The sequence below is a fragment of the Carassius auratus genome, chromosome 35 (assembly GCF_003368295.1).
Source record: "Carassius auratus strain Wakin chromosome 35, ASM336829v1, whole genome shotgun sequence".
Lineage (NCBI taxonomy): Eukaryota > Metazoa > Chordata > Actinopteri > Cypriniformes > Cyprinidae > Carassius > Carassius auratus.
In genome coordinates this window covers 3631051-3643993 of record NC_039277.1, presented here as the reverse complement: position 1 = coordinate 3643993, position 12943 = coordinate 3631051, and the positions used below count along the sequence as shown (strand labels likewise).

Genomic DNA, 12943 nt, shown 5'->3' with positions numbered 1-12943 from the left:
AAGCAGAGAGTGAAGTCATCGCTGTCATTCATCAACATGATGAGCATCATCTTACAGTGGAGCTCAGGCTTCCTGATGTCATGGGCAATTTTCACTCTCGCTTTCAGACGCTGTGCAGCTTGTAGATCTAACTTACCAAGTTCAGGTGAAAGTCTTACATATACCGCAACTGCTCAGTTGTCAAAACAAAGATCTCATCTTAAAGCATAACACACCTCAAAATATTCACTCTTTTCCTGATGCAGATGGGGCCAAATTCTAGAAGAACAATCCAGATGTTTTTTTACTCACTCCAGCTCAAAAAGACACCATTTATTTTTCTTAAAGGTACACAAAGTATTTTTCTAACAAAGAATTTAATGGTACTTTTAATGAATCTTTCAAATGTTAACACTTACATTGAAGATTAAGATGTTTTATTAGAAACTGGGCAGCTCCAAATAGCCAAATATTATTTTGGTACTAATATTTGGCTAAACTAGCTAAAATAGGCAAATTGTAGCACCAGATTACTATCAGCCTACACGCCAGCCATTACCAGGGACAGATAGTTGAACATCTGATTGCATACAGCACACAAAATTTTAAACACTTCAGGAGTTTCGAAGTCATCATCGAATTGGTTGAATTATACAGGATTTCCGGGAGAAGTCGCATTCTTTAATGTTCCGCCTGGAAACAAAGATGCCTTGATGCCAAACCCCTTCATGAAAGAAGGAAGTCATCATGTTTACAACTGTGATAATGAGAGCTTATCAGGATCAACTAAGCATTGGATTTTCAAAAGTATGAGAAATATTTAGTATAATTTCATGTCATAAACTCTTTCAAATAAGTCCAAGAGTTTTACACCGTTATCTGTTATTGTGGTGACATTTCCACAAATTTCTATTATTTTGCGAATTACATAAAATCAAAATCAAAATATATTTTCCCCCCATGGAACAATAAAGACGAAATTCAGCAGAATGTTTAAACTGCTCTTTTCCGCACGTGAAAGTAGTGTCTAGCTCTAAAAAGCACAAAAAAGCTACATAAAATAGTATGATTTATACATGAGTGACTAAAGACTGACATTTAAGTCATTATTACCTAAAAAAAAAAAAGGATAAAAATGTTAAACATATCGTGTCAAGATGTGAGTTCGATGATACCAAACGACAATTGGTTCTTTCAAGTCTCATAGCTGAAAGTGACAAGGCATGTTTTTTTATATGAATGGATAAGCATTCGCCAAATGTTAAAGAGTTGTATAAAAGTTCATGTAACGTTACTGAACGGTAGATGTACTTTTAATATAATGTAAGTGAATGTATTTTGTCATATTTACATAAGATTTTACATTATCTGTACTTTTTGAGGCGTTAATAGACGGTTATGGTCACGGTTATGCTCATGTTAATTTGTCTTTTTTTTTCGCGGTTAAACTGAATGTATGTTTGTCTCCTAAAGGAAACGGCATTGTGTAGTAAAGACTAGCATAATTATTTTGAGGCTGTTGAAGTGGTAACTGTTATAAGTATGTTAATTAATATACTTATTATTACATGTAATATTTCAGACTTGTCGAGCTCGTGTCTTCATTGTCCTCGCGCCGAGAGTTAAAGACACAGAAGCTGTTTGTGTGAGGAGTCACAGACCTGTGTGAGGATGAGGTGTTCTTCTGAAGAGAGGGACAGACGGTTTAAGGAGAGTAAACTTTAGAATAACATAAATTTTTATTGAAACCATTGATGTCATTTCACGTTTCATGTTATCAGTTGTTGTTGTTTTTTTACTAAGAGTAAAATAATGTTTGTTTTTTGTTTTTGTAGATGTTAAAAGCCAGAGACATGGGAGAGCATCATTCTTTTGAGATTTTATGCAAGTTATTTTTTAGAAAATAAATGTTTCTGTTGTCTCCTGCTGGTTTACTTCACATTTTGATGCAACAACAGTGTGATTACGTGCTCATTTCATTAAAACCATTGATGTCTGTGTTTTTTATTGCAGAATTCAAACCAACTTTGTTGTTGTCTTGTCTGATTTGGAGAGTCATCATTCTTGGTCTTCCCTCTTAAAGGCGCAATATGTAATTTTTCTGCTTTAAAAATAGCAGAAATCAATATATATATGTATGTATGTATGTATATATATATATATATATATATATATATATATATTTTTTTTTTTTTTTAGTTGTGTACTTACATCATCCCGACAGTTTCCACAAACTTTCAAATCCAGAGAAAATTATAGTTTAATTAGAAGACACGGCACGTTTCTTTATTTCCGTTTTGTCGCCCGTCTATGGCGTCATATAAACTTTGACCCCTCTAGTTTATCTAACTTCCTGCGTAACCGCCTAATACAAAGGCGAACAGAAACAAAGACGAGACGAAGAAGAAAAAGTAGTAGCCTTTATCGAGACTATTATATTTTATATTTATATTGTTTATATTCGTATTTAAACCTCAATCAATAACTTAGTTATGGAGCATGATTATGCTTTGCCTGCACGTTCTGTGAAGCGCAAACGCACGGGTGAAATAAATGACCCAAGATGGTTTTGGGACAAGAGAAGCAACAAGACACGGGTAAATATTGGAGTTGCATTTCCAAGATAGAGAGAGCTTCGTGACAAGCTGAAACTACAGAGAGATGCCGAACTCGCTTGCATTCTGATAAACAGGTATGCATCCATTCAGCTAACTTTATCTTTACTTAAAAATATATTAAATGTGCCTCGTCATGTATTTCACCCGTGCGTTTGCGCTTCACAGAACGTGCAGGCAAAGCATAATCATGATCCATAACTAAGTTATTGATTGAAGTTTAAATATGAATATAAACAATATAAATATAAAATATAATAGTATCGATCAAGGCTAGCTACTACTTTTTCTTCTTCGTCTTGTCTTTGCTTCTGTTCACCTTTGTATTAGGCGGTTACGCAGGAAGTTAGATCAACTAGAGGGGTCAAAGTTTATATGATGCCATAGACGGGCGACAAAACGGAAATAAAGAAACGTGCCGTGTCTTCTAATTAAACTATCATTTTGTCCGGATTTGAAAGTTCGTGGAAACTGTCGGGATGATGTAAGTATACAATTAAAAAATATGTATAACATAGATATAGTGATTTCTGCTATTTTTAAAGCAGAAAAATTACATATTGCGCCTTTAAATATATTCATATGTTTTCCAAAAAATGAGCAGAGTTTGTATGAGTCTGGAAAAACATGGGGAGAGTAAATTATGACCATTTTAATTATTTGGTGAACTAACGGTTTGAAGAGCAGCCCTCCACGTACATGAACATTTGTGAGGTATGTGAATGTCATGACTGTTTTAATGTTTCAGAAAAGAAGCTTTCTGAAAGCGATATTTATTCAAACAATATCACCTGTCCTCACACTAGTGCTGCCATTATAGCATTCTGGAGCGCTGTGGTGGACTGAGACAGTAAACAACCGCACAAAGTGTTGAAACTTTTAAACCGATTATTTACCTATCCTTACGGATGTGAATACACCTCTACCTGAAAATGGATAGTTTAATTAAATGTTACATTTTTTCAAATGTGTTTCTCTTAGACCACTGATGAAGAGCAGGCGGTGACTGGGATGAATCCTGGTCAGAGAGGAGAATCTTCTTTCCCCTAAACTGATGCAGCACTGGTTTTAAAGGAGGACGCTGCCCTGGATGATGTAGAAGATGTCACATGCTGTGCTGATGGGGTTTCTTCATGACTACATCAGTTATGCTAAAGAGATCATGAAAATGGACCGTGATGCATGATCTGTATTCATGGTCTTTGAAACAAACTGTAAGTGTATAATGTATAATAATAAAAAAAAAAAAAAAAATTTAAATGCTTTTTCTGTGTTGTTTAGTAGAAGAGTTTACACTCTGTCAATCATACACCTGCTCACATTCTTTCACACACACACACACACACACACACACACACACACACACACACACACACACACACAAACACACACACACACACACACACATGCGTCTGTTAAATGTTATAATATCAGAGTTAATGTTGTGATTTATTTGTGTACTGTCATGCCAGAATAGTTGGTAAAGAACCTAACTAATTGTACATTTATTGTATAAGTGTTTTCGTATATTTTTTTATACAATATATACAATTGAACAAAGTCCAATTTGATCTTAAGTTATATTCATCAAATGTTAAATGCTTTATTTATGAACTCTGTAGCTGTTAAGGCCATCCTTTTCTGCATTTCTTCTAACATGTTACTTTTTGACTTTTCTCTTGTATTTAATAAATATTTTCCTTTTGATAATTATTATTTGTGTGTAAAAGTGATATTTAAAATGAACAACATTTGTAAGTTTAATGCCAAGCTCAATTTGGGTTAATTTTAAAGTAGTTCATTTTAAAGTTTACGGGTAACGGCTGCAGAGCGGCGCTGAGCTCACAAACGCTGCCTCATCAAGCATTACATGCGAAATGATATCGAACACTTTATATATACAGTAGTTTTCCTTCTGAAATACAGTGATAAAAAACACCCGCTCTGGGTTTTGAAACCCTGCAATGTAGTCATTTTAAACCATAAAAAAGGCAACCCAGCAGGCTGGGTTAAATATGATAACCCAACTGGTTGGGTTAAAATAACCCAGCACTGGGTATGTCCCTTTTTGACCCAGCGCTGGGTTGTCAAAATAATCCAAATTGTGTTGTTTTCAATCCAGCAGTTTTTAGAGTGTATGCCCTCAAAAAATCAGTTATAATGAAAAATAGGGCAAACCCAACCAGAAAGATAAGACAGTTGTTTCAGTTAGAAATTAAGAGAACTGACTGATGTTAAACATAAAAAAAAAAACAAATTCTGCAAGCATGCTACATCATCAGCCAAATATTTGTCAGACGTTAATGATCTCAAGGCCATTTAAAAAGATTCTCACTTTAAACAGGGCCATATGTTTATATTTGACAAATGTGGTATGCATGTGAATGTCTGTAGGAGACACAATGTGTTTTAAAATGTTCTTAAATATGTTGCTCACAAACACTTTGGCGCAAACACAGCCACCGCTGTGCTAGAACATCAACAACTTATCTTACTTTCAAACGGTGAGAAAAACCTCTACATCAACATGATAACAAAACCCAACAAGCTGTCATTCACACTAGCTATATTTATGTTTGCACTCAAAACAACTTAATTAGACATGCTTGTTTGATTGTTTTAATTAGTTACAGTACATGGCAGAGAACCATGATGGTTTTACTCAGCTTGCGGTTGGAAAAAGACAACAGGCAAAATCAAGACAATGAGCAAATATAAGACATGAGAGCAAGGAAGGCTGTCAGACTCATTCAGATTTACACCAACAACAAAGCCTAAAACAAACCATTTCACTAATTTTTTACCCAATATGGCTTTATGAACGAAGCTTTAAGAAGATAAATAGAAGCACTCACCGATGTAGTTCTTTGACACGGCCACTTCCCTGATTTCAATATGAACCGATCCTTTTGGTATCTGGACAACCTCCATATAACCTACGAAATGTAAAACTTGATTTAGAAAATGTACAAAATATAGCAAAACCTGAATTTTACTCATAGAACAGCACTATTTTGCAGTTGTCCATAAACGTGCATTTATAGATGTACTAGATGTTTTGTTTTAGCAGCATTTTTTTTTTTGCATAATGGGTGCCGCAAACCCACAATTCCATTACATTTAGGTAATGATATATATATATATATATATATATATATATAATAAATAAATATATTTAGGAGGTAGCTTAATCAACTAGTCCACCCAACATATGTATTTATATTTTATATTTTTAGTGTCACTTAAATTAGAATGCTGTGCTGCAATTAGCATTAACATACAATGCGAGTTTGCTCTGTATATCTCTCTTAAGTTTTATCTTTGAATTTATCCCCTTTAAAGCACCAAAATCACAGAGACTTTTTTGGCCACTGTGTCACATCTTACATTGTTGAGTGTATAACTGCATATATGTATAAAATTATGAAAGCTGTGTAGTTTTATAGATTCCTAATTGTAACTCTGTAATTCCAAAAAGAAAATCAAAAGTTTTATTGTTGTTTTCTTTTTCTTTTTTTTCTTTTTACGTGCAATTTGTAACCCTTTTTTTCATTTTGCTATCTTAATTTGTAACCCCTCTTTAAACCATTATGGAGAATTCTTATTAGTTGCATCAAGTGTTTCTCTGTAAACTATTCAGGGGAGCGTTTCCTAACACCATAGTTGCTAACTAAGTTAGCAACTTTGTTGGTTGCAATACAATTTTCTATTGACAACCAAGTTGCTAACAGATTAGCAACTATGCTTTTGGGAAAAGCACCCCAGATAAGTTAAGAAGCATGTTCAAAGAAAACTTAACTAACTTAGCAACAGAGAATTCATTAAAAGAGAAGAATCTACACCGTACCCTTCACTCTCCCTTAAAGTTTCAGATGATTTACCAGCTATACCTTCAAAGGAGAAAACAGTCCCTTACTACAGAGAATACTTTTGGATGTGGCCTGACAATGTGTGCAATATTACAAGTTTTCTTGATTCTCTCACTGGATGATGCAATTAATACTCATATATTGTGTTACTGCTTCTATTTTGACAACTTGATTCTTGACCCAAAAAAAGCTTTATCATTGGTTTTCTAATGAAAAAACCCACAGCATTTCCATGAAGAATTTCGAGCTTGGCCAAAGCACCCTTTTGGCTCCCTGACAGAAGCCTCTGCCAAAAAGACAATGCGTTCTTCCACTCGCTTTTGCTGTGCTTGCTTCAAGTGGGATTTCTCTAGTGGAAAGCGATTAAAAACTTGTCGCATTTGGCAGCTGTGTGGTACACTCTCTGGAATGGGATTCTAAAGGGATAGATGAGTCGTTGTGCTCCTCTTCTTTCATACAGGTCAGCAGTGATTTAAAGATTTTGCCATATTGTGTTTTATGTTTTTGAACAGCTTCAGAAATGTCAAATATTCAAAGCAATATGGACAATGACTGTATGGACAACTGCTCTAGATATAACTCAAAGCCCAGTGGTGACAGAACATCTTAAGAACCAGATACACTTAAAACAAAGTTATTTTTCATTATTCACTTGGGATAACAGTTGTTCACTATATATGTAAGCAGCGGTTTATTGTTGGTGAACACCCCTAATATGTGCCGCTAGTGTTGGAGAAAGTTACTTTTAAAAGTATGCATTACAATATTGTGTTTCTCCATAAAAAGTAGCTAATTGCATTACTTAGTCACTCTTTTTTAATGTAAAGTATTGCATTACTTTTGTCACATTGGTTGGGCTTGCTTATCTGTTTTTTAATAACTTTTTAATGAACCCAAAAGTAAAAATTTTGGCAACTGTAAAGGCCCTTTCACACTAAAAGGGAAATTAAAAAGCCTAAGGCCAGGTAAGTGCCTCTGCACGTCACTCCAGATTTCTCTCAACACGGGAACAGGAGAGGCATCAGGGGTTTGCTTGTAAATTCATTGTAAATTTAAAGGTAATGCATTACTTTACTAGTTACTTAAAAAAAGTAATCTGATTACATAACTCACTTTACTTGTAATCCTTTGCCACTGACACTGTGTGCTGTGCACTTTGTTCTCAATTACAAGATGCACATACAACAAAAAATACAGTTGTGAGAAAAAAGCAGTTAAGAAAGCATCTGATTATAGTGATGTGGATGTTTGCACTAAGTCACTTCACGTTTATTTATATAGCACTTTATACAGATTGTATTAAAGTAGGGTGACCATACGTCCTTTTTACCCCAGACATGCTCTGTATGACATGATTTGTAAATTACCTATAATGTCCAGATGTTGGTTTAGTTTTTCAATTGTTTCCATACTTGTTAAAGTAATGACTGAAAAGCAGGTGGGATCTACAAATGCACATACATATAATAGAAATCCTGAAAAGATTTCTATTTCAAGGCAGATCAAACCTTCCTATTGCGTAATCGCCATGGACCATTGGTAGTTCAAACTTGTTTACTAGCGGGAGCAAACTTTTCCGGAAAGTTTGCTTTGGCAAGCTGTTTCACAGTCCTGATTTTGCTCGATTGATGTCACACCAATTTATTTTTCAATTTTGCCTGAAGTATAATAGGGCCATTAGTAACTCTCCAGTTCATGGTTCAATGCAGCTTGTGATCAAATCTTCCAATATTTGTGTTACCCCAACCGCCTGCTTACCAACTCAATAGACTAGGTTGTCCAACACATTCTCATGGCAATGCATAAAAGTTCATATGAGATGGTGAAATACTAAGATATTGAATATGTGTTATATATGATGTGTGTATAATCAGTGGCCTCCTGACCTCCTCTGGGAAGCGAATCATTGAACAGCCCTTCGGTGACCTCACAGGTACTGCCGTCCCCACCGCAAACACGGCATCTGTCCTCCTTGGCATCCGAGCCCAGGATGTTATCACAGCCAACATGCTGGAAAGACACACAGGCAGGATGTTTCATTGCAGGGGAACACGGTCGAGGCATTCTCAGACCTCGACTATCTGATTCAAAGAAAAACATGTCAATCACAGCTGTACTGTGTCAGAATATGACATGAAAAGATGAATGGTTCTGGTTTTGCTTCAGGACCATGATTTTACAATGGACATCAACAAAGTTAACAATATTATTTACAGAATTGTACAAAATTAAATAAAATGACTTTATATCAAACACTGAAATTTGACAGGCTGATTATGAAAACTGACATTTTGGTAAGTGCATAAACAATAGCAGAAGCATGAGTAACAGTATTTATATTTCTAGTGTTCTGTTGGTTTTATGCTCTCGGCAGCCAGTAATTCACCAGACAAAACACATTGTGGTCAGCACAAACCATGTTTATTCATGTTGGTAAAATAACAGGTGAATTTGCATCAAAATACCACTGACTGGACACAAACCTTTTATGTACAAAACTGTCAATATGTGCCAAATCGGTACTATATTGGTTTAACAGCAATATTGTGTATGTGTGTGTGTGTATATATATATATATATATATATATATATATATATATATATATATATATATATATATATATATATATATATATATACACACACACACACACACACACACACACACACACACACATATATATATATATATATATATATATATATATATATATATATAAATAAATAAGGTATATATATATATATATATATATATAAGGCACTCCGGATTATAAGGCGCAGAGTAGTTTTTAAAAAAAATTAAAGGCTTTTAAGTGCGCCTTATAGTGAGGAATATACGGTATATATATATTGTATATATAATCACCTTTAAAGTTAAAATACGGTTGGAAATGTAAAAATATCTTATATTTATACTTGATATCCTAATTTTGTCATAAAAGAAAAATTTATAATTTTGCCCCATACAATGTGTTTTTTGGCTATTGCTAAAAATATACCCCCCCCCCCCCACACACACACATATATATACTGTATATACATTAGAGGTGGGCATAGATTAATTTTTTTAATCTAGATTAATCTCACTGTGATCTTGAAATTAATCTAGATTAAAATGTCTCATTCGAATTCTGCCGACGGCATTCAGAATATGTATGTTACAATAATAAAATTGACAAACAGTAAGTCTTTGAGAAGGGTTTATCAAGCTAGATATTGCATTAGAAATGTACATCTCCTGTTTCCAAAATGCATCACAAACTGCTTGAAAAAGCTGTAAACTAATTCCACATTGCACAAGCGGGGCCCCGGTGTAGGCTGTACCAGTGAGCCCTGTTTGAAATGGTCTAATTTGTATGTTCGTTTATTTTTATTAATTTGTGCTATTTTGCATTATTAAGTTAATTTGTGCAAGTTTGTAGGTGTCAAGATACAGAAACTAAATAATTAAATGTAAAAAAGCACTGGATAGTCTTCAATGTAAAAATGAAATATACAATGAAACCTCCATTTATTTAGACACCTTCAACATTTCTCACATTATTACAGTTTTGCTATATATATATCAAAAAATATATATCTGGTGTCTGAATAATTTTTGGTTTGACTGTTAAAACTACAAAGTAGTCAAGAGCAGTGAGTGATTTTCTTTCTTTCATTTTCTTGGATTAACATTACAGCAGCCAGTCGCTAAATTAGGCGCGGTCACTTTAAGAGACGATGAACACATCCAATATAATACACATCCCATTATTTCCTTCAACTGTTTACTTTCACTTAAGAAATAACTGACAGTTTTTTCGAGCATAATTTCCAAGGTGGATATTTTGACATATTTTGTATGTTTTTGTTGGCACAAGAGCAAAAATAAGCAAATTCGATGTTCAAGTGTTTTGATTAAAACACTTGAAAACGCTTATTTTTAGCGTCTCGAGACGCCTTTCTCTGCGTGAGCCCTGAACACCAGAACACCGCGAGTACTGAATCGGGCTCTTTCACATCTTGTTGTTTGTTTCAAACTGCGATTTGTATGTGTTCGTTCCGGTGCAGGAGGGACTTTGAGGAGAACTTTGCAGAAGAGAGCTCGGTTCAGTGTCGCTGTATATATATATATTAGGGCTGGGCAAGTTAACGCGTTATCGCATTAAATGATTAACAACTACAATTATTTTATTGCACTATTGTTAACTGAAAAGACTGCAATGAGCTCGTAATCATGTATTCATAAGTTGGAAACAGGAAGTTTCTGATAGCACATGAAGACAGCAGAGAAGCGCTCTAGCTCAACACAGCGGAGTGAATAGTTTTGTTAACTTTGAGTCATATGAGATGTGGTAACACATGTACCTCTCGCAATATATTGCTTTACAGATCTTTTGCTTTTTGATGCTCAGAAATATTAACACAATCATGCAGCACGTATCAGAATATCTGCACTCAGGTGCGGTTAGCGCTCACACTCACTGATCTATATTTAACTGAACTGCACTCTTCCCCACCTTTTCCAACCAAGACAGGGACTGCAAAATGGAGTGATCACACTAGACAAACGAATCAGGCTTTGGGGGTTAAGATTGCCTAGTTTGAGCACACCCTAACTATTCTCCCACTTCCCGCACACATGAGTCTCTACCCACCCATCAAGTGTTGTCCCGTGCCGCACTCTGCTGCGATGGGTCCCACGATCGTGCAGGTCTCTAATAGGAAGATGCCGGTTATATTGTTATGATTGAGGCTCTGGACTCTGAGCATAACTTGTTTTTCTATAACAAACAATAAAATACTTTCTATAAAAACAATGTCCTGGCAGTGACAAATAGCTTGTTTTAATTACATTAATGTTATAAGTTGAGAGTTGGGCTACAATAAATACTTTAACTGCTACTATGTAAAAGGAACACTGCTGTGAAAAAGCACCTTATTTATTTAAAGTGTTTGCAAACCAAATGTTATTTCACTTTTGTTCATATATCAGAAGGCCTACTTTTAAATGAAAAAAAGTGCACACATAACTACTCAAAAATAAACTACTTTTGAATGCATTATTAGGTTTGTGCATAACAATGCGATTAATCGTGGACAATGATGCAATTAATCGCGATGAAAATTTTTATGTATAAATATACACTCTGTACGACCAAACCCATAATCTAGGTCAATCTGTCTTTTTAAAAAAATAGCCACATCACTTCCTGTGGAAAATACCATTTAGTTGTGATGTCAGAGGAGGATGGGATTTAGGAAAACCTTCTTTTGCCATTTAATTAGTTGTTAAGCTCTGTCTCTGTTAATGGTTGTTGTTTTACCTGTTTACAAGGTTTAATAGTTGTGTTGGGTGTTTATATTATTTAATTTGATCATCGAAAACTAAAACATTTGTACCTAGTTGGTATGATAGGCAGGGCTTCAGCCTATGAATAGGCTGCATGGCTGAAAGAAGATCAGTTCTGATTGTGGACTCTAATACTGAGCAGTGTTGCCAACTTGGGCTATTTGGTTTAGCCAAAATTAGCAAATTGTTGCTGTTTCCTTTTCTTTTTGTACAGTTTTTGTTTATTTTTTTGTTTTCTCTTTTGCACTGCAAATATTTTAGCACCTTCCAATAAAACAACGTTTTTGGATTTTGCATCATCTTTTTCATCCATTTAATATTTGAAATTTGCTGTCAACCAATCACAAATTCCAGTAGACTCAGGGCCGGATTAAGACCAAATTAGGCCTGATGGCGCAGCGTAAAAAGGGCTATCTGCCAACTTTGAGAAGCGCCGCTCACCGGAGTCATTGGACACCATCATGCACCGATATATGCGCTAACCAATTTCGACATTTGGAAATGTCTGAGAAAGATTCAGCGATGACAAAAGCTCGTACAAGCTCTGCTGATTCATTCACAGTCGCATGAATGCAGCAAACTGTATCAGCTAATTTTGACCGATTAATAATCAGTTAAATGGTTTTAAAAGTCATTTATTTATTTTCAGTAAATTATCAAAATATTTAAAAAGGTTTGCTGCATGGTTAAAATTATTCTTGTGTCTTGCCCTCTATATACTTATTTGCCATTGTTAGACCCATGCCTGTTGTGACCACACCTCTGTCCAATAAAAGCTTGCACATGGATTCGCATGTCTCACGTCTTGTCAGCCACGTTACAGCTTTATTATAATGAAAGTTATAATAAGAAGAATTCATAAGCCATATATTGTCGTAGTTGTGTGTTTATTATTCACATTGGATTAATAAAAACAGTTCAATGGTTAAGGCTCAATGGTTAGGGCATGCGCACATCAAAATGGATGGAGCAGTTTTTACTACTGATCACAGAACCCTGCTTCGCTGATAAGCTGCTCATGTTAAAAAAAACGCAGCTTTTGCCAAATTGCAATTGCAGTTTAATTTTGATTAAACTGATTGTGCAGCCCTAGTCTTAAGAGAACCTGAACAGTTTGGAAAGAAATAGGATTTGGAGCAATAGGATCC

General features: G+C 34.9%; 1 protein-coding gene across 1 annotated transcript in view; it reads right to left on the bottom strand.

Moving 5' to 3' along the window:
- The window catches only part of LOC113054050 (A disintegrin and metalloproteinase with thrombospondin motifs 6-like), a 107120-nt gene that overhangs the window by 27451 nt on the left and 66726 nt on the right, over window positions 1–12943 (bottom strand). Inside the window, exons 18-19 of the mRNA XM_026219337.1 lie at window positions 8350–8473; window positions 5450–5530 (exon numbers count right to left, since the gene is read on the bottom strand). Coding sequence (XP_026075122.1) covers window positions 5450–5530; window positions 8350–8473 — 205 coding nt within the window. The remainder of the gene's footprint in view (window positions 1–5449; window positions 5531–8349; window positions 8474–12943) is intronic.